General features: G+C 33.1%; 1 protein-coding gene across 1 annotated transcript; it reads right to left on the reverse strand.

The window, feature by feature from the left end:
* Nucleotides 1–813: 813 nt before the first annotated feature.
* On the reverse strand, nucleotides 814–2744 carry LOC121202866 (adenine/guanine permease AZG2). Its single transcript, XM_041090129.1, has one exon. It carries the CDS (start codon nucleotides 2587–2589, stop codon nucleotides 982–984), a length of 1608 nt encoding a protein of 535 aa, XP_040946063.1. The 5' UTR covers nucleotides 2590–2744; the 3' UTR covers nucleotides 814–981.
* Between the last annotated feature and the right edge of the window lie 19034 nt (nucleotides 2745–21778).

Consider the following 21778-nt stretch of genomic DNA (forward strand, 5'->3'; position numbering starts at 1 on the left):
ATTTTGATTTTAGTAAATTCATATAAGAACATTTTATTATTAAATTATATTTAATATTAATTATTTTAAATTGTATAAATTCATATAAGAAAATTTATTATCACGAATTTTATGAAATTATATATTATTATTAAATTATATTTAATAATAATTATTTTAAATTATACAAATTCATATAAGAAATTTTATTAGTGATAATTATTTTAAATTTTATTAAATCATATATTTTAATTAAAATATATTTAATATTAATTATTTCAAATTATATTTTATAGTATCATATATTATGATTTTAGTAAATTCATATAAAAATTTTGATTATTAAGAATTTTATTAAATTATATATTTTAATTAAAATATATTTAATAATAATTATGTTAAATTATATTTTATAGTATCATATATTATGATTTGAGTAAATTCATATAAGAATATTGATTATTAAGAATTTTATTAAATTACATATTTTAATTATAATATATTTAATAATATTTATGTTTAAATATGATTAAATTATTTATTATTGATATTAATAATCTTATTAAAATTTAAATAACAATAACAATAATCATTTACCCAAACAAATTTATGCTAAGGATATTCTAGTCATTTTAGTTTTTTCCATTATGCTATTACACCTCTATTCCATTCAACCAAACACAAGAATACTATTACGCCTCTATTCCATTACATCTAACCAAACAATTGATTTGCTATTACGCCTCCATCCCATTACGCCTCTATTCTAATAGAGCGAACCAAACGTGATGTTGGTTTTTTCCATTGCCCATATTTTTCTCATCTGAAACTGAATATCATAATTTTCCCATGGATAAAATATATTACATTAAATCACTGGCTAGTATTTTAAATACGGTGACAACAATTTTCCTGGAAAAAATGATAGGATCACTGAAAGTTTCCCCATCCATTTTTACAAGAAAAGTTCTGCCCCATATATAATTGAAAAAAAAAAACACTTCAAATGATTTCAACCATGGATTCTGCCCCAGCCGAGACTTGATTTTGTCCATTGCGCACTATTTTTCTCATCTGGTTCAACCATTTAATCAACCTCAACCCTAAATCATATAAACTAAGAGCAACATGAACCCCAACTCCACCAATAATCCCATTGAATATTGAGTAAGTTAATGGCATTAACACCATTGTCACAAACGCTGGCACTGCTTCTTTCACGTCTTCCCATTTTATGTCTTTCACCACTTTCATCATCATCACCCCAACCATTACCAGTGAAGGCCCAACCGCCCATGGTGGAACACTGGTCAACAAAGGTGTGAAAAACAACGAAAAGAAGAAATACGCTGCGATGACTACTGCCGTTAATCCCGTCCGACCGCCTTCTTTCATCCCCGCTGATGACTCTACGTAGGTGGCGACAGGAGAGACTCCCAACGCCGATCCGACTATAGTGGAGCTTGAATCAACTATGTATGCTAAATATTCTCCTTCAAATCCCCCATTATCATTCACAAATCCACCAATTTCGGCCATTGTATATAGAACACCAGTTGTGGCAAGCAAATCAACGTATAACAACGTTGCCAAAGCCACCCAAACCGCCCTGGAATTGAAGTGGCTGAAACTGATGACCCCGGCGGTGGACTCGATCTTATGGAAATCAACAACTTTCTTGAAATAATTGTAATTAGAGTCGCCAAGTGGGGTTTCAGGGAAATAAGTAAAAACAGTGCCTCTAATCCATGAAATTAACGTAGTAAACAGAATCCCATAGATCATACTTCCTTTAACTTCCTTCATTAACCCATAACAAGTTATTAAAAACCCCGCCATGGCTAACCAAAACGTGGGGCTCTTCATCTTGCCCCCAATGCAAGCGCCTGTAAGAGGGTCTGTGGTGGTGCAGGCGGTGATAGTGACCAAGGTCGAGGGATCAGGCCCGATCAGGCCTACACCCTGGTGGATCTGTAATCCCACGAATGCAATGAAAAGGCCGATTCCGGCCGCACAAGCGAGCCTGACTGAGTCAGGTATGAGCCTGGCTAGTTTTGATCGAAGCCCTAAACCAGAAATTACGAGGAAAGCACAAGCTTCGACTAAAACTACAGCTAATGCAGTTTGATATGACATGGATCCTGATCCATGGTACCCTACTAAGTTATAAGCCAAGTAAGCGTTAGGACCCATACCAGGAGCCAAACCCAGAGGTAAGTTGGCCAACATCCCCATTGCAAACGACCCGATCATGGCTGATAAAACAGTGGCCACCACAAGGTCACTCTTGGTTTTCGAGACACAGTTTTCATAACCTGCATTAGGCTTGAACATGCAATCTGGTGAAGCGGCAGTTTGGTTCGCCGGAACCGAGCAATCGGCCCGAGAGCAGGTGCCACCGGAATCCGCTAGGATGGTGGCGTTAACAGCAATGATATAAGCCATGGTCATAAAGGTCGCAGTTCCAGCTCGTAGTTCCGTTGTGAAACACGTTTTCCTTGCTTCAAGCCTGAAATACTTTCCGACGATGCTCTTAGAAACTGCATCATTGACAGCCATTTCCATCTTCCGCCATGAACTTGCCAGTCTTCCCATTAACCCAAACCCCATTGATGTCTGTATTTCTCCCTGTTGGTTTACTTGGATTTTGAAGAGTGGTTTAATGAGAAAATAATGGAAAGGAATCCCTGTTGGATTTTATAAGGCATTTGTCATTCATTACAGGAAACCAGAGTTGTCCATTCATGAGCGTTACATGAACCTTTTTTTGGGGGTAGTATTTTAATGAAAATGGTGGGGGTAGCTTTATATGGAATGTTGAGCAAGCTACTTCCTGTTTTTTGCATTATTCATCGCGTTATCGGATTTTCATTATTTAAAAACAATTAAAAATTTAGCCTTTCAAAGAAAAATTAAAATTTGATAACATGCATGTCATATTATTTTTTATGTTATAATGTTGTTAAATTTATATTTATAATATTTAAATCTTAACTAAGTATATTTTTCATTGAAAAAAAAACTAATTTTTTGTTTCATTGGTGGCCACGTGGAATTGCGGGCTGTTTGCTGGTCGTGATTTTTTCAGTATCTTTTTCTTCGTAGGTTTATTTTATTCTTAATTTCAGTCCGAATGTGATTTTGTTCGCGTTTTTGTAGTTTTTTTGTTTTTGTTTTGTCCCGTCAATTTTTTTAAATTAGATGTGGTTTTATTTAATTTTAATTTTTGTTCATGCTCTAACATATGTATGAAATTTGTTAATATAAGGGTGTCACCAAATCTATTAGGAATTGTTTTCGAAGGGCTCTATCATGATAGGTCATAGTATGGTGGTAGATTCGAAATGGTGATGAGGAGAATAGGTTATCTGAGACTTGGCCTGTTAAACAATAGTATAAAGATTGTTAAGATTGTTAGTCTGTTATCAAATCTGTTAAGTAGTTGGTTAGGAGCAATTATTCTCATATGAGTATATAAACTTCATCAATATGTTCATTCAAGAAATAAGGAAATATTGATTAAAGAATTACACTATAGTTTATCTTTTTGTTCATACACATTTTTACATAGTATCTAATATGGTATCAGTCGCTTAGTCCTGGTACGTGCTTCCGCTTTCGCATTATGGCACCATCAGTCGATTCTACCTCTACTGATCATACGAGTCCATCATTTTCCAGCGCACACCTGGTTCAATCCTTCCCTCGCCATGACACGGTGAAGCTAGAGGAAGGAAATTTTGTCTAATGGCAGCCACATATCCAATTGATAATAAAGGGATATGAGCAGCAAGAATTCTTGGAGGGCACGTTGCCTGCTCCACCTAAGTTCGTCGCGTCTCCAGAAGGTGCACTCACTCCAAATCCAGATGCGTCTGTGTTTAATCAATAGGATAAGTTGTTAGCCTCTTGGCTCCTTTCTACAATTAGTTCATCTCTTTTATCATGCTTTACATCTACTAAATCTGCATGTGAAAAATGGAGCAATGCCAATCGTCTTTTCGCTGCTTCAACTAGTGTGAAAGTTTCCCGTATTAAACATGATCTTCACTCTACAAATAAGGGTGATTTAACTGTAAAACAGTATACTACGAAAATAGAAAATATTTGTGCATTACTTGCAGCTTCTGGATCAATGGTGTTAGGAGCCAAAAAGGTGAAAGCTGTTAAGGCTAGCCTCTCATCGGATTTTGACGCAGTGTTAAACTTGGCCTCGTTCTCAACGGAGCCTCTTCGCTTTCATCGGTTAGTCGACGTTTTCATGGAGTTTGAAAGTCGACAGATGCGAGTGGCGCGTGAGGTTCCGATGCATGCCCATCTAGTTGAAATGTCTGTGGTTGCTGCAGTGGTTGACTCCGTTTCATGCGATGTGCGTGGAGGGTGTGCTACAGTAGGTTCGCGAGGGCATAGATTTCGGTCACGAATGTAGTGTCAAATCTATAATAGATTAGGTCATTTGAAGCAGCGTTGCTTCTATTGTTTCAATCGCACCTACGATGGCTAGAATGTTTCCACCACGGCGTAATTTTCTTCTTCTGCGCATAATAGACAGGGGCTACAAGGTGATGGCTTCTCTGGTTGTTCTAGTTCGTTTGATGATTCTGGATCTGATGATAATTTTTGGGGAGGCTGGCCACACTTTCAAAATCGGGATTTTTATCCGCCACAAGCTAGAGATTTTTACCCTAATGAAACTAGTTATGGAATTGGGTTTGCTGGTGGATCAAATGGTGCTTGGTTTGGGTCTACTGGTGGCTCATCTGAATTTTATGGTAGGCATGATATGTAGAGTGATGTAGGGCATGTTTTGGGCCAGTGATGTGCACAACGTGTTGGGCCTTCTGCTGTGGTATACAGGCCGAGTCATGCAAGCCAGTTTCTTGGGCAGAATAATAGGCAACATTTTGGGCCGAATACAGGCCAGTCTCTTGGGCTTGTTAGTGGACAGAATAATGGGCAGCATTTTGGGCCGAATGTAGGTCAGTCTCTTAGGTTTGTTAGTGGGCAGAATAATGGGCCGAATAGTGGACAGGTCAATGCTAGTAAAAAAATTAGACTCAGTTCACTTGGGCCTAATGCTAATTATGTTGATCTTGAAGGCTCTATACAAAATAATGCTCTTGAAGTTTCATTGTGGACTAAACCACGAGCCCGTGTATTTGATTTTGATTTTTCACAATGTGTTGGGCTACCCCGAATCCCTAATTTTCATGCGTCTGATTTTTTGGATGCCACACAGTATGTTTCCAACTTTGATAATACTAACTCATATGTTCTTGTACCGATAGTAACCTTATCATGGTGTCCAAATTCAGGGGACACTCATCATGTATGTCAGAATGCGTCTGATTTAAATGCCTCCACTCCATATATAGGTACTTCTTCCATTTTAATGGGAAATGGAGCTCCTACTAAAATTTCGTCTATTGGGAATACTGTTCTACCGACAAAGAAGAAGTTATTACATCTTTCTAATGTTTTGTGCGTGCCAAGTATCTGGAAAAATCTTATGTCTGTTTCTCAATTTGCTATTGACAACAATGTTTTTTTTTTAATTTCACCCTTCTTATTGTGTTGTAAAGGACATCCAAACACAGGAAATTTTACTGCGGGGCTAAATTCATGATGGTCTTTATCAATTTTCGGCTGGTTCATCTGTCTTTTCTGATCCAATACCCTCTATTAACAACACTAGAGTTCAAGATTACCGTTTGGATAATGATGATGTATTTTCACTGTGGCATAAAAGACTTGGTCATCCTTCTTCTGCGATTGTTAAACTTGTACTTAACAAGTGTCAGATTGTTTCAAATAAGAATTATCTTGATAATGTTTGTGTTGTCTGTCAGAAAAGAAAATCACATAAATTGCCCTTTTCACACTCTACTACTGAATATATGGAATTATTTGAATTGGTTGTCTCTGATTTGTGGGGACCAGCTTTTGTTGACTGTAGGGGTAATCTGTATTATGTTTCGTTTATTGACATGTGTAGTCAATTTACTTGGGTTTATCTGATTAAACGTAAATCTCAAGCAGTTGAATGTTTTCTTCAGTTTCAGAATATGGTCAGCACTCAATTTGGGAAGACTATTAAGAAATTTCAAAGTGATTGGGGTAGTGAGTTTCGTGCTGTTGCTTCCGTTCTAGCTAGCCATGGGATTTTTTATCGTTTTTCCTGGCCTCATACTTCAGAACAAAATGGTGTTGCTGAACGCAAACACAAACACATTGTGGAGACTGATCTTACACTTTTAGCCCAGGCTAACCTACCTATAAATTATTGGGGTTATGCATTCTACTGTGCTGTGCATCTTATTAATCGATTGCCCACTTCATTTTTGAAAGGTCAGTCTCCGTATCAGAATCTTTATGGTCATGAGCCTACTTATGATCATTTAAGGGTGTTTGGTTATTATTGCTTTTCGTATTTACGTATTTTTGTATCACACAAACTGGATTTTTACTCACAGCCATGTACGTTTCTGGGGTATAGCTCTCAATATAAAGGTTATCATTGTCTCACACCAGAGGGTAAGGTTGTTGTTTCTCGTCATGTTGTGTTTGATGAATATCGATTTCTGTTTCATTCATCTGCCCTAGCCACTGTTCAGTCCTCTTCCCGTTCTCCCACATATGTTCTTATTGTTCGGACCTCTTCTATTCAGTCTACTGTAAAACCCAACAGCACCACTGTCCCATCACCAACTGTACTTTTACCTCTTGATCCAAGTTTTAATTCTAACTGATTTGTTGAGTTACCAGATATGTGTCATCCTAGTGAGTCCGTCTCAGTTGATTTACTAACTGAATGTGGGAATAATATAAGGGAGCATTGTCTTTCCAGTTCGTCTACAGAAACTAGTCCGGTCGGTCAATCCAATGTGTCTCTAATTATTCCTTCTCTTCTTGCAATAAATACTCATGCTATGGTTACTCGGTCTAAGGCAGGAATTTTTAAGCCTAAAGCTTTATCAGTCGGCGTTGTAGATTTTGAGCCTTGATCTGTTGAGGAAGCTCTTGCTCATACTGAATAGAAATTCGCAGTTCAAGCTAAATTTGATGCTTTAATGGCCAACTCTACTTGGGAGCTGGTTTCTCTACCTCTTGGTCGGAAAGTAATTGGGTGTAAATGACTTTTCAAAATCAAGAAGAATCTTAATGGGTCGATTAGTCGTCAAAAAGCATGATTGGTAACAAATGGGTGTTCTCAGGTTCCTGGGTGTGACTTCAAAGAAACGTTTAGCCCAGTGGTCAAACCTGCTACTATCCGAATCATTTTATCTGTTGCTATGTCTAATGGTTGGAAACTTCGCCAAGTCGATGTAAATAATACCTTTTTAAATAGAGACCTGACTGATGAAGTGTTCATGCAATAGCCTCCAGGATATGTTCAATATGGACCAAATGGTAAGCCATTGGTGTGTCGTCTGACGAAGGCTTTGTACGGATTACGGCAAGCTCCCTATGCCTGGTTTGAAACATTGAAACAATTTATTATCTCTACTAGTTTTGTTTTATCTAAAGCTGATGCCTCCTTTTTTGTTAAAGTTTCAACCACATCCACTGTTTATATCTTGGTATATGTGGATGATATTGTTATTATTGGCAGTTCGACTGATGAAGTAAACTATTTTTTTAGCAACTACATAACAAGTTCTTTCTAAAGGATATGGGTGAGCTTCATTATTTTTTAGGGATTGAGGTCAGTAAGTCCTCCGCTGGTAGTCTTCATTTATGCCAGCGCAAATACATTTAAGACCTTCTTGACAGGATTTCTCTGGCTAATGCAAAGAGTGTTCATACGCCAATGGTTAATTCATCGACTTTGTCTAAAGATGACGATGATCGGCTTGTTGATCCTACTGAATACAGAAGTCTAACTGATGCTCTTCAGTATGTGGTTCTAACTTGACCAGATATTGACTATACTGTAAATCATGTCTGTCAATTCATGCATGCCCTTACTATGGTTCATTTGATAGCCTTAAAACGTATCTTAAGATATTTACATGGTACTATCACTCATGGGCTGGTTTTTTGACGATCCGACAGACTATCTTTGGTTGGATATGCTGATGCTAACTGGGTTCTTGATTTTGATGATCGTCAGTCTACTATAAGATTTTGTGTCTACTTTGGTCATACACCTGTTTCGTGGTGTTCTAAGAAACAACAAGTTGTGTCTCGGTCCACGGCAGAGGCTGAGTATAGAAGTCTAACTGTAGCTTCTAGTGATATTGCGTGGTTAGTCTCTCTGTTAACAGGGTTACAAATCAGTTTTGCTGATCTTCCTATAGTTTGGTGTGATAATTCAAGTGCGGTCGCTGTTACAGCTAATCTAGTCTTACACTCCAAATTCAAACATGTTGAACTTGACTTGTTCTTTGTCCGTAAAAATGTGGCTAATGGGTCTCTCGTTGTCGGTGAAGTGCCAGCCTGTGATCAAATTGTCGATATTCTTACTAAACCATTATTTGTCTCTTTGTTTACTCGTTTTCGAAGCTTACTTCGGGTCCTACCCATTGAGAAGCTAGGTGAATGTTAAACAATAGTATAAAGATTGTTAAGATTGTTAGTCTGTTATCAAATCTGTTAAGTAGTTGGTTAGGAGCAGTTATTCTCATATGAATATATAAACTTCATCAATATGTTCATTCAAGAAATAAGGAAATATTGATTAAAGAATCACACTATAGTTTATCTTTCTGTTCATACACATTTTTACATTGTATCTAACATGGCCTTTTGTGCATCATTGATGCGATGGGTCTCTTGGGGCTTTTGATAGTTTTTTCTTTATTGATTGGTGTTCATCGTCAGTTTGATTTAATAATAGTAAGGTTAGGATGTAAATTTCAGCAATTTGATCAAGTTGATGCATCTATGATTTGTTTCTGAATTATTCTGGTGTTATAGTTACTGTTAATTTGTTCTTCTCTTTTTAAGGTTATTATGTAGACATGATATTTGTGCATTAGTACTTTTTAGTGATTTATTTATCATTTAAGTATATGCCATGTCTTTGTATTATTACTGCTCAGGGTTCCTATTAATAATAAAGTTAGTATTTGGTATATTGATGATGTACTTTTTTATTTTATTTCACAAGCAATTTTAACCAATTACCATGTGTCTTCTTTTTTAATATTTTACTATACTTTTATAGGACACTTTTTCATCTATTAATCCTGCTTGTAGAGTCTAAAAACTTCACTAACAGTGTCCTAAATATTTTCTCTTAATAATATTATTTAAAAAAACATTAATTAAGTTGGTATTATAAATTAAATTCAGTTAAAAAATTAAAAAATTAAAAAAATAAAACATAAAAGTAATTTAATGTCTTAATTTTTATGGAGTGGTAGTTAAAGCCTTATAAAATAGACTTAAATAATTTCTCTAATTGAATTTGTGCCAACTTGACTTGTAATACCAAATTCAGCAAATACTTTTATTATAATATATAATAATGAATAATAAAAAAGTATTTATTGCACCCAAAAAATATAAAAAGTATTTAAGCAATGATTTTATTTTATTTGAAAATAATAAATATGTAAAAAATATTAATTAGATATTATATCTTTATGTACCCAAGTTCAAATGATTAAAAAGTGATTTTTTTATTTTTTATTTTTAGAATAAATTAAATTACTTATATAACCCTTTTAATATATAATATAAAAAATTAGTTATTTTATAATTTTATGACTAAATTAATGTTTGATTGACTTATTGCAACTCTATTTTGACTTAAATAAGAGTATAGATACAATAAAAATAATATGAAAATAGTGAAGCAATGGTTTTTGTTTTTAAATTGCTGATAAAAGTAATAAAATGGAAAAATAATTGTTAATTAGATTTTGGTTGTGTGGAGGAAAGATTGATATTTTAGAATTTTATGAACCTAAGCTCAAACCTCTAGGAAATGAATTTTTATTATTATTTATAAATAAATTAAATTACCTATATAATTTTTTTAAGACATGGTTTTTGTTTTAAAAGTTTGATTATTTGATAATATCTTAGTGCCTGATGGTATAGATTATAAGAGAAAAATATTGAGATGTGAAATGAAATTGTGTTGTTTGTTAGGTTATATGTGTAATTATATTCAGAGTGGTAATGATTAATTAAAGATAAAATTGAGGTAGTAATAATACCAATAATAATTATTTATTATAACTTTGATATTCTTCATCCTTATACCAAAAAGATTCGTTGAAAAAGAAGAGAATTGATTGGCTAGGAACCTACAAAAATATATGCCAATTTTATATTAATCCCACTTCAATTATAAGAGACTCCTTTCCTTTTACATTTGATAATGCTTATTGGTGCAAGATCCCATATTTTTTAAATATTAATAGTTGGATTAAAACCCTCAATTATTGTATGTATAATGTTATTACAAGGTGGAATATAAAATTAAGTGATCAATTATGTTATCAGTATCATAGGTATTCAAGTGTCATGGAAATAATGTGTAGATACCATAAGTAGTATTTATAATCTGATGAGAGGCCAAATTATAAATGCCCAAAACTGATTTAATAATCAGTTATTTAAAAGAGGCAGTGGTCCCCAATATCTCTCGTATTTCTTTTACATCCTCATCAGAGAGTTATACAAAGAGAAAAACTATTTTTTTAGAAGATCAAAACTTTTTGGGCAATTTTCAATAATGGATTCAGGTACGCTTCCTCATATAATTTTGTTCTTAATGTTTTGACATGACAAATCATGATTTATAGTTTTAAATTTACATAAGAGTTTTACGATTCTAAGTTTTAACATTAATATCAACCTCAATTCATTTAATTTATTCATTGTCTAAATTTGTTTATTATTCATACACTATCTCAATATGCATTTAGTTTACTCAAACTGATTTGGATATAATATATTATATAATATTTCAGTATATCTACAATGTGTTTCATATAAATACTAAATAATACATGGATTGAAATGATAAAATTGAATAAATATTCAAAATTTACCGCGTTACAAATTCATAATCGATTTTATGTATAAAGAAATATTTTAGTAAATTTTTAATTGAATTAATGTTGAATTAATACAAGTATAATGAGAATAACGAAGAGGAAAAAAATGGAATAAAATAAGAAATAAAACCTTAAACATTCCATTATCATTTCTAGTATGATAAGTTAAAAGAAAAAGAAGAAGGATATAGAGATCATGAAAAGTTTAAATGCTGCATGCGTGAGGAGTGTATGTATAATATTGTGTTTAGAAGTGCAGTGGGTTCTTCTTTTAAGAGACTCAAAGGATAGCTAAAACCCTAAAAAGTAATAACAACATTATCAAATACTGGAAAGAAAACAAAACTGAAAATGGGAAAAGAAAAGTTGGAATAATTTTAGATATTGGGGTTACTGAAACTTAAGAAAAGGGTTGTGAAAAGAAGGGAATGGCAGTGCCACCCACTGTCCACCTCCAACAAATGGGCTCTTCTTTTGAGGCTTACTTACAACTTTGTTCATGCTTCCCCTCCCCCATTTCTTCCAAAACTCATGAGGAGATTATTCGTTATTTCATTTATTATCAATGGAGTAAATTTCGTAATAATAAATATGTTATACCAATAAGTGCAGGTACATTTCATTCTTTAGGAGAGAAAATAGATTAAAATTTTGGTCACAACAATTATTAAAAAGGATAACTATTAATTTTAAATATAAATTATTTACCAACATGAAAAATTATATACAAGTAGTTTTAAATTTTCTTTCGGAAAAGATACAGTTACTTTATACTAGCAATGCTTTTATTTTAACAATTTTATAATTATCATAAGTGAATAATGTTTATATTTAAAATAAAATTTATACTAATTATTATGTCTAGTTTATGGTCCATAAATATGTGATTATTTGATAAATATAAATAAAACAGACTTGTTTGTTAAGTAGTAAGAAGATTCATGCCTCCTAAGTAAGATTATGGGTTTGAGTTACTTTGAATGAAGAAAATACGAGTTGTGTAAGCTTTGCTGCTTATTTAAGTGTCTGATCTAGTTTAATTTTAAATGTAATTGAGATATAATGTAATTATCGAATATTGAAAATTTTTATGTGGAATAAGAAAGTTTTTGCCACCAGTAAAAGCAACACTAAAAACATCGCGTGAATGAAGTTTGTAACATTATATATTAGGTGAAAGTATCTAAGAAGTCCTTCTATTATAGATGTTGGATCAAATTAGCTCCTCTACTATTGTACTATTAAAAATAACAAATAAAGTCAAAATAGAATAAAATTAACATAAAAATGACATGAATATTGTTTTTTCATTTACAGTTCAGCTCCAAACAAAATATTTTATTTGCAAAATAATAAAAAAACATTTAAAATATAATTTTATTAAACAATAAATGACATTTTTTAAACGATAAATATTGAATCTTTTAAAATTTAACTTTCTTTGATTATTTTAATAATACAATAACTAAATTATTTCATTTAATAATAAATGTACTAATTTAATTAAATCCTTATAATAAAGGCCAGCACCAGATACATTCTCCCATGATATTAAGATTGTTATATTTGAGATTGATCACAGTGATGTTTATTTTGACATAAAGTTTTGTGATTTTATCTTGCAAAAAAAACATTTCACATGTATTTAAATCTCTATAGAACTAAATAGAAAATTCTACAAAGCTTTGTTTTTCATTGTTTAATGTTTTAGAGTTAAAAAGTGATTTTGTAATCATAAACAATACTAAATAAATATTTTTTTTGGAAAGTGCTTTTGAATTCACATGTAGAAGTATTTTTTTAATTCTTGCATTTAAGAAAAGTATTTTTAGAGTCAAATGACATGTTTAACCCTTATTTATAATCCAATGTATTTTATATAATATTTATGTTGGATATTGTTATACTATTACCCCTTAGACACACCTTTCAGGAACTCACTCCTAGTGTCGCGGGCTGCAGTTCAAAGCCTGTGACCATCATGCCAAATGCATCCAATGGAGGTCTATTGTTTAAATGGGGATCATTTAGCCCATGAGAATTGGCCCGATTCAAAGAGCTGTTGGAGAAGCCTGTCAGATTGAAGCTTGATTGGCCCGATAATGAAGATATGGCAACTTAGGCTAATTTGGTAACTAATCTTAGAAGATTGAGGGAATCATATCTTGTAAAGATTAGATTAGATTTGATATGACATACTTTGTAAATCTCTAAAATAAAGGGATATGATTAATCTCGTCCGTCGATGTAAATGTATCTTGACTGTCGGTTTTGGGGGAGCTCAACTATAAATAGAGAGCCTCCCCCTCATTTGTACTCACTCCATTCATTGTTTCATTATTCTTTGTGAATAAGAGAATTGAGAACATTTACTCAAACATTTTGCGTTCGTTGTTTCTGTTGTTCTTCTTTTGGCATAAATCGCTTCCGCTCTTCAATTTGGTACCTTGGAAGAGTTCTTAAGGAATCCTCACCTGAGTAAAGGCTGACTTAGGCAAGTTTGGACGAACGGATCGCCTAAGGTTGCACGGATCACGTGATGAAAGGTCTAACCCTGTGACAAGTGGTATCAGAGCTGTTGGTTTGAACCAAGTGATATCCGAGTTATTGGTTTGAAGGCACGTTGGGATGTCGAAAGAAGAGTTCGAACAAAGGTGGGCGAGAAAGTCTTTGAGGGAGATGTTGTCGGCTGTTGAGTAACGCGTGGGTAAACTTGAGGAGTCCATAGAGGACGCAAAAGGGTCAGACAATGCGCTTGGGGAAAGCATTGAAGGCTTGAGGGAGCAGTCCAGGGACTTTGTGACCTTGTGTCTCACTTCCCAAAGGGATAGCGTGCAAGAGTTGCTAAATTCCCAAAAGAAGAAACTGACGGAGAGAAACAATGCTCTCGAGGCCATGAAGATGGCTTTGAAGAAGGAAATAATGGCCACGACGAGGGCTTTGAGCACAAGAATAGAGGAGCTCGAGGAAGAGCTGGCCTTGTGCCGAACAGCAGTGGGGAAAGGAGTGACAAATGCAGCACTAAGTAACGAGGATGTCCCAAAGCCAAAAGACTTTGTGGGGACAATGTCTACATACAATGTGGATAATTTTTTGTGGAGGATGAAAAACTACTTCCGTGCCAAAGGCATCATGGATGATGCGGTTAACGCAAACACTGCTTCAATGTTTCTTACTGATATTACGCTTTTATGGTGGCGAGGCAGAACCATAGATAAAAGGCAATGTGAGATTGGGACATGGCAAGAGTTCCAACGCGAATTGAAGGGACAGTTTTACCCAGAATTTTTCGAGGAAGAAGCTCGGACAAAGTTGCAAGGGATAACACAACGGGGCACAGTGGGGGAGTATGTTCGAGAGTTCAAGGAACCCATGCTCCAAGTTTCATATGTGATTGAGAAAGAATTATTGCTTGCTTTTCAGAATTGATTGAAACCATGGGTCAAACAGGAGGTGGAACAAAGAGGTGTCCAAAAGTTGTCAGAAGCCATGACGGTAGTTGAGCCCGTGGTCAAGCTTGGTCTAGGGAAAGACAAGCTTGGGTCTTTCAAGTTCGAGGAAATGAGCGTATGTGAAATGGATCACAATGAAGATATTGTTGATGGCAATGGCAATGGCGACGATAGTGGTAATGGGAAACCACGAGTTGAGAAGAAGAAACCCAAGAGGAAAAGGGACAAGCTGAAATGCTTTCTCTGCGACGGTTCACACATGTTGAAGAAATGTCCAAAAAAATTCGCGCTTAAGGAAAAGTTGGTGGGTAAGGCCTTGATACTTGGTTCGAGTGCAAGGGGTGTCGAAGCCAAGGAGGCCAAAAGTAAGAAGAAGCCAATGGAGTACTTCTTTTGTTATGGTCCATATAGGTTGCAGAAGTGTCCGAGAAAGTCTGTCATCAGTGGGAATGATGGATCATACAAGGAGCCCAAGAAGCTTGGTTCGAGCAAGAGAAAAGCCGAAGCCAAGAGGGCAAAGAGGAACAAAAAGAAGCGAGTAAAGTGCTTCTTGTGCTATGGTCCGCATGAGTTGCGGAACTGTCCAAAGCAAGTCGGAGTCAAAGGAAAGGCAACGTTTGAGCTTGGTGAGTCATTGGAGGGGCTTCCACCTAAGGAAGAGGTGATTTTGCCATCGAACTTAAAGGGAAATGTTACGATGAAAATAGTGAAGCTGAGACTAATGAGGCTCGAATTGAGTGAAGCGTCAGAGTTGGTCGATTCATCGACAAGGCTTCCACCTATGGGAGAGGTGGGTGGTGCATCAGACTTCAAAGAAAAGAAGTGATGCATATGGGACAGTTGACCAGAGTAAATGCAAAGGTACATTCCGAACACTTTGATAGTGTGTTGCATTCTAACTTGTTGACTTGGCAAGAATGTAGGGCCCCTTTCGAAGTTCTTAAGCAAATAGTCCAAGAGACTGTGGGCAAAGCGAAGCCAAGTGTTATGAATCAAGAGGATTCTATTCGAGTCAAGTTAAAATGTGGGCAAAAGAGTGACATATCTTCTTGTCATCGAGATGTACAAACGAGTAGGAAGATTCGAGTTAAGAAGCAACGTAAGCCGAAGCAAAACTCCCGAAGGAAAGGAAAAGTTAAGGCGTCAAGACGAGACCGAAGCGAATCAAGACAGTGCCATTCAGAAGTCGCAACGAGGACGTTGCGAGAATAGGTGGGGGAGAATGTCACGTGCCACAGTTCAAAGCCCGTGACCATCATGCCAAATGCATCCAATGGAGGTCTATTGTTTAGATGGGGATCATTTAGCCCACGAAAATTGGCCCGATTCAAAGAGCTGTTGGAGAAACCTGTCAAATTGAAGCTTTGGTTGGCCCAATAATGAAGATATGTCAACTTAGACTAATTTGGTAACTAATCTTAGAAGATTGAGAGAATCATATCTTGTAAAGATTAGATTAGATTTGATATGACATATCTTTTAAATCCCTAAAATAAAGGGATATGGCTAATCTCGTCTGTCGATGTAAATGTATCTTGACTATCGGTTTTGGGGGAGCTCAACTATAAATAGAGAGCCTTCCCCTCATTTGTACTCACTCCATTCATTGTTTCATTATTCTTTGTGAATAAGAGAATTGAGAGCATTTACTCAAACACTTTGAGTGCGCTCTTTTTGTTGTTCTTCTTTTGGCATAAATCGCTTTCGCTCTTCAATTTGGTGCCTTAGAGGAGTTCTTAAAGAATCCTCACTTAAGTAAAGGCTGACTTAGGCGAGTTTGGACGAACGGATCGCCTAAGGCCGCATGGATCGTGAGATGAAAGGTCCAGCCTCATGAAACTAGGAGCTACTCCTCTGAAAGGTTCTTGAGGATAAGTCCTTGCAACCACTCATCAACCACAACATCATGTGGGTCCTGCATATTTTAACCGTCACCTTTGGCACCAATAAACCACATCTCATTTGAAGTGATTGACAACATATTCAATCGCCACCCTACCTAAGTTTAGGGTGATAGACCCCTTGACCAACTTGCTTTAAACCCACCAATAAAAAAATAACCCATGATACCTCGAGATCAGGGCTAATGATACATAACCTCACAGCTCGTCCATGAAAGGGGACCTCGACTCTCTCTCTCTCTCTCCATGTACATATCCTACTACATCTAACATCTAACGACCCTTATTCTCCGACCACCACACGTAGCAGCTCTTCGCCTTACCCACAAGTAAGGCGAACTATCCAATACCACTATCATCTCTAATCTAAGTATTAGCGAGTATATAATTTTTTTTCCTATTGAAATTTCAAATATATAACAATATATATAAATTTGTATTTGTTATATTTCAATATTAAAAATATAATTTATACATTCAAATTAAAATTTACAAATAATTAATATTAATTACTTAAAAATATTTAAAATTTATATTTAATAAATCAAATATTAATAATGAGTTAAAATAAATTGTTTTTTTATAAGATATCATAATATTAACAAATTTGAACATTATTTAAATGTATATTTTTACTTCATAACATCATATTTAAAATGAACATTTTATTTCTCAAAAACACATTTAAAAAAAACACTAAACATTTAAATTTTAACCAAAATTTTACTTTTCTAAAACAAGGAGAAACTATCAAAAAAATAATAAAAAGCTTCCCATGAGCTCAAAGGAACAAGAACCGTTAGGTTAAAAGATTGAAAATCTGAATTGTTTAAAATAAAATAGCTTGGCAACATAAATGGGGAAATTTTTTTAGTGAATTTATTAATAAACTTCCTTTATAGACCTTTCTTTTTCACAACACTGGATTATTTTTTCCTCTTCACTAAAACTGGAGTTCTAGGGTTAGTTAGGTTTGAATTTTAGATTAAATTTAGGGATAAATATTATAATTATATATGAATTTTGATCCAATGTGTAATGTCATACTTAAATTTTGATTTGATTTTATGCAACTTTTTATATAAAATTTTGATTTGATCCAATTTTCACAAGTTATTGACAACATTATCGAATTAACACCATTTTACGTTGATATATTGCATGCACAAACAATTATATTAATCTAATATAAAAATAAATGTATGTATTCATTTTTTTTAAAAATATGTATAGTTGAATCAAAATCAAAATTTCATGTATACATATGAACCGTAATTCAAGTTTCACGTATATAATTACATAAAATCAAAGTTCATATATCAAATTATACATTGGACTAAAGTTTGTATGTAAATATGATATTTATCCCTTGAATTTATTAATAAACTTTATCAAAATCTATTTTAATCAATAATGATCACATGGTTTTCTTTTTTGGAAAATTTCAAATTCAAAAGAATATTATATTTTGCACCGAAAATCTTTGAGAAAATCTTTTAGAAAGAAATGAAATTTATACTTTTTGAAAAATATTTAATTCACTGAAGACTTAGAAAATCATTTGAGAACAAAATAACATTTATATTTCAATCCATGGCACCTTGAAAACTTTTAAAAAAATATTTAGAAATACAATTAAATTTTTATAAAAAAAATTTTTTTGACTAATCTGCAGCATCAAGAGACTTTAGAAAATTATTTTTAAAAAAAATGAAAATCGTGTACTCTGAAATCAATCATTAAAATCGTGATATTTATATGAAAGTATAAATCGAATAAATTTTTTTTTGAAGCAAAGACTGGGGTTTTATTAATAAATAAACTAAAAGCAGACGGCCCAAAACAATGGCCCAAACAAAGAAACCAGAAAAAACAACAATGAAAAAACTTAAAAACTATCAGACTTCTGTCTTGCAAAAGGAAATATCAAATCAATAAAAGGAAATAAAGCTTATTAAAACCTAACCCAGTCAAATCAATGAGCAAAAGCAATTGAAAGTAGATAAATTAACATGAAATAAAGTGAAATGTGTTACGATGATTTTAACGCATCAACGAAATTGAAGAGCAGAAAAAGTCTAAGGACTGGAAAGCAATTGCCTCAAGGGCCTAATGGATTAGCCCAGAAATAAATTGAGCAAAGGTTTGGCCCGAAAGATGGGCAAGCCATCCATTGTTTTTACATTGTTGACCAAAATTAACCCTTAAATTCTTTAGGGTTAATACAGTAGTTTGCCCTCAACTTATTCAAACGTACCTTTAACTCCACTTGTCCCTTCTTGGGTGACTACAATCTTGTCTCATATTTCTTTTGCATTGTCACACAAGAAGACTCTATTATACTCATTTGGACCAATAGCACAAAATAGAGTATGCATAGCTTTTGCATTTAATTGCACCTTCTTGATATCATTATCATTCCATTCACTCTATTCCTTTGGGACAATAACATCTTCGACCCTCTTAATTGGAAGGTATGACCCATTTGTAATTATCTTCCAAACTTCATAGTCGTTAGTTTGGATGAATAGTTTCATTCTTGTTCTCCAATATGAGTAGTTGGTGTCATTGAATAAAGGAGACCTCATAGTGAAATGCCCTTCTCCCAATATGGTGGAATTTTGTTCTAATGCCATGATGCAAATTTCTTGACTTGTGGCTTCCGTCTTGGATATCTTGAGGATCTTCTCTCTTGGTGGTAAAATCGTTTCTAGAATTCTAGCTTTGATACCAATTATTGAGATCGAAATACACCAAGAGAGGGGTGAATTGGTGTATTAAAATGTTTATGGGAAATGACAAAAATAAAACGGCTTAAGTATTTATAGTGGTTCGGTCACAATTGCCTACTTCCACTACCTTAGCTTTCCTCAATTAAGGATTTCCCAAATCCACTAGATTTGAACCTTGCATACGTTTCATGCTTGTTTGAGTAATAGCAATGAGATTCCCTAATATCATGCTAAGAATAGCTAGGATTTCCAAAAGAAGATGTCATTTGTTTGATAAGAAATAAAAAGGAATATCGAAAATTCGAGTGGCTGAAGCCGAAGCAGCTACTTTCGAAGTAACCGAAAGAAAATCATTGACTAGAGTGGGAAAGTCAGAGTCGAAAAGAGGATTCCTCACTTCTTTCTCTCATTCAAAACTGTGCATGAGACTTTCATCTTGTACGGCTTCTAAGTGATAAAAGTAAAGAACTTATCTTTTTAGTTTAACCTTACAAAATCATATTTTTTCAAAAGTAAGATAGAACCACTTTCCAAGATTAGAAAACCTTAAGTAACACCTCACAAATGAGAGAAAATAATGATGAATAAGATGATACCTCTAAAAGGTAGATAATCAACAATTAAGTACTCTCACACAAAGTTATAACACTTGAAAGAATGATAAAAGACTTAACCCATAAGTGTGTACAAGAAATATTTAGTAAAAGATTGAAAATTTGAGTTTTTGGAATATAGGCACTTGTTTCTATATATTAATAAGGACTCTTGACCTTGTATTTAAGTCTTCTAACAACCTTGTGGATGTTTATAGCCGTTAGAAACAAAATAGAGTCGTTGCAGCCATAAAAAAACTAGCATTAAATGCAGTCTGAAACTTCGTTGTATCGGTAGAAGTGGACTTGTATCGGTAGAACTCCTAGTTCTACTGGTAGAATTCTGTAGCCTTTTCAAGGTATTTCCATCTTGAGTTCTACCGATATTTGTTGTAATATCCCGAATTAGGGCCTAATCAGAATAGTGGTTTCGTGACCACAAATCTGAGATAGAAATAATTATTTTATAATTATTTTGAGGTTTATGATATGATTGCATGATTGTGTGAAAATTTCGTGATGAAATTCTATGCCTAAAGTGCTTAAATTGAAAGTAGGGACTAAATCGAATAAGTTGCAAAACTTGCATTCTAGAAGTTTTTAGTATGAAATTGTTTTGGAATATTAATGAGGAGGTCTTAAATAGCAATTTGACCAATTTTAAGTTCATGGACAAAATTAGGACATGGAAGGAATTTTTGGAAAGTTTAGTAGTAAGGGTATTTTGGTCATTTAGTTATTAAAATGAATTAAAAACAAAATTAAAAGCCAATTTTTGTCCATCTTCTTCATTAGGCCGAAATTTCAAGGGTTCTCCATAGCTAGGGTTTGTTTCAAGCTTCCAAGCTCCATAGTAAGTGATTCCAAGCCCCGTTTTTAATGATTTTTACGTTTTTGAGATCCCGGTAGCTCGATTAAGCTTATGCTAACAATAATCCAAAGTTCTAAAAATGTTAAACTAAGCTTAGTAACACCTCATACTCGACTCCGGCGATGGTCTCGGGCGTGGGGGCGTTACATTTGTCCACCTAAGTATCAGTAGAAGTTCTTCAAACTTTAAAAACTTGTTAATAAGTTAAATTAAGGCTTTTTAAAAGGTTATTTTATCAAACACTTTGAAAATAATTTTAAGGACTTATAATTTTTTTTACAAATTTAAGTAGAGAATTTTTAATATACTTTTTGTTATATCAAAATATTTGAAAAACTAGAGCTAAAAAAAATATGTTCAATAACAAACATGTTCAATAAGGAAATAACAATTATCAAGACGATTATTAAATAAAAAAATAAAAAAGTTTATAAAAGTTCTAAAAGTTATAAAGATTACTGTTTTTACATGTTTAGGTTTATTTTGGTCATAAATTCTCAATATAAAAATATTTTAAAAATTAGAAATAAATAATAAAAATGGTAAAAAAGATTATAAATAATTATTAAAAATCTAAAAATTTTAGAAAAGGAAAATGACAATAATTAAAAAGTAGCACATAAAAAGTATTAAAATCATAGCCCTAAATCTAACAGTTAAAAATTTAATTTGTTGTTTATTAATTATGAGTTTCAGATACAAACTCATAGAAGCTAATTTTCTGAAAATATGGTGCCCTCATAAATTTATAAATTGTATGTGGTGTATTTATATTTTGATGAAATTTTTAAAATGTTAATTTTTATACTTAAAAAGTTATTAACAATTTGCTTTTAATAATGTACGTGAACTAAGTTTATAACAATTTACTTTTAAATATGATTGTATAAATGTATTAATGTCCATTTTTTACAAAAAAAAAAATTCAAATCTTTAAATAATAAAAATATTAAGATTAAATTTTAAATTTTATTCGACATATTTTATATTTTTAATAGTTATTTATGTTTGATTATTTTTAAATATTTTTATAATATTTAAAATTTATATTCAAAATGAATCGAAATAAATGATTGCTGAAATTTATTTTAGACATGTAAAAACAATAAATTTTATAATTTTTTAGTATGTTATAATTTTTAATATTTTTATAATCATTTACTATTTTTAATAATTAATTTTACAATATTCAAATTTTTAAGATTTTTTATCTTTAAATATATGCTAGTATGTAA

The sequence above is a fragment of the Gossypium hirsutum genome, chromosome D03, assembly GCF_007990345.1.
Source record: "Gossypium hirsutum isolate 1008001.06 chromosome D03, Gossypium_hirsutum_v2.1, whole genome shotgun sequence".
Classification (NCBI taxonomy): domain Eukaryota; kingdom Viridiplantae; phylum Streptophyta; class Magnoliopsida; order Malvales; family Malvaceae; genus Gossypium; species Gossypium hirsutum.

What these genes read in the sequence shown, in the direction of transcription:
- LOC121202866 (XM_041090129.1), bottom strand. Translation starts at nt 2,589, where the DNA reads ATGGGGTTTGGGTTAATGGGAAGACTGGCAAGTTCATGGCGGAAGATG.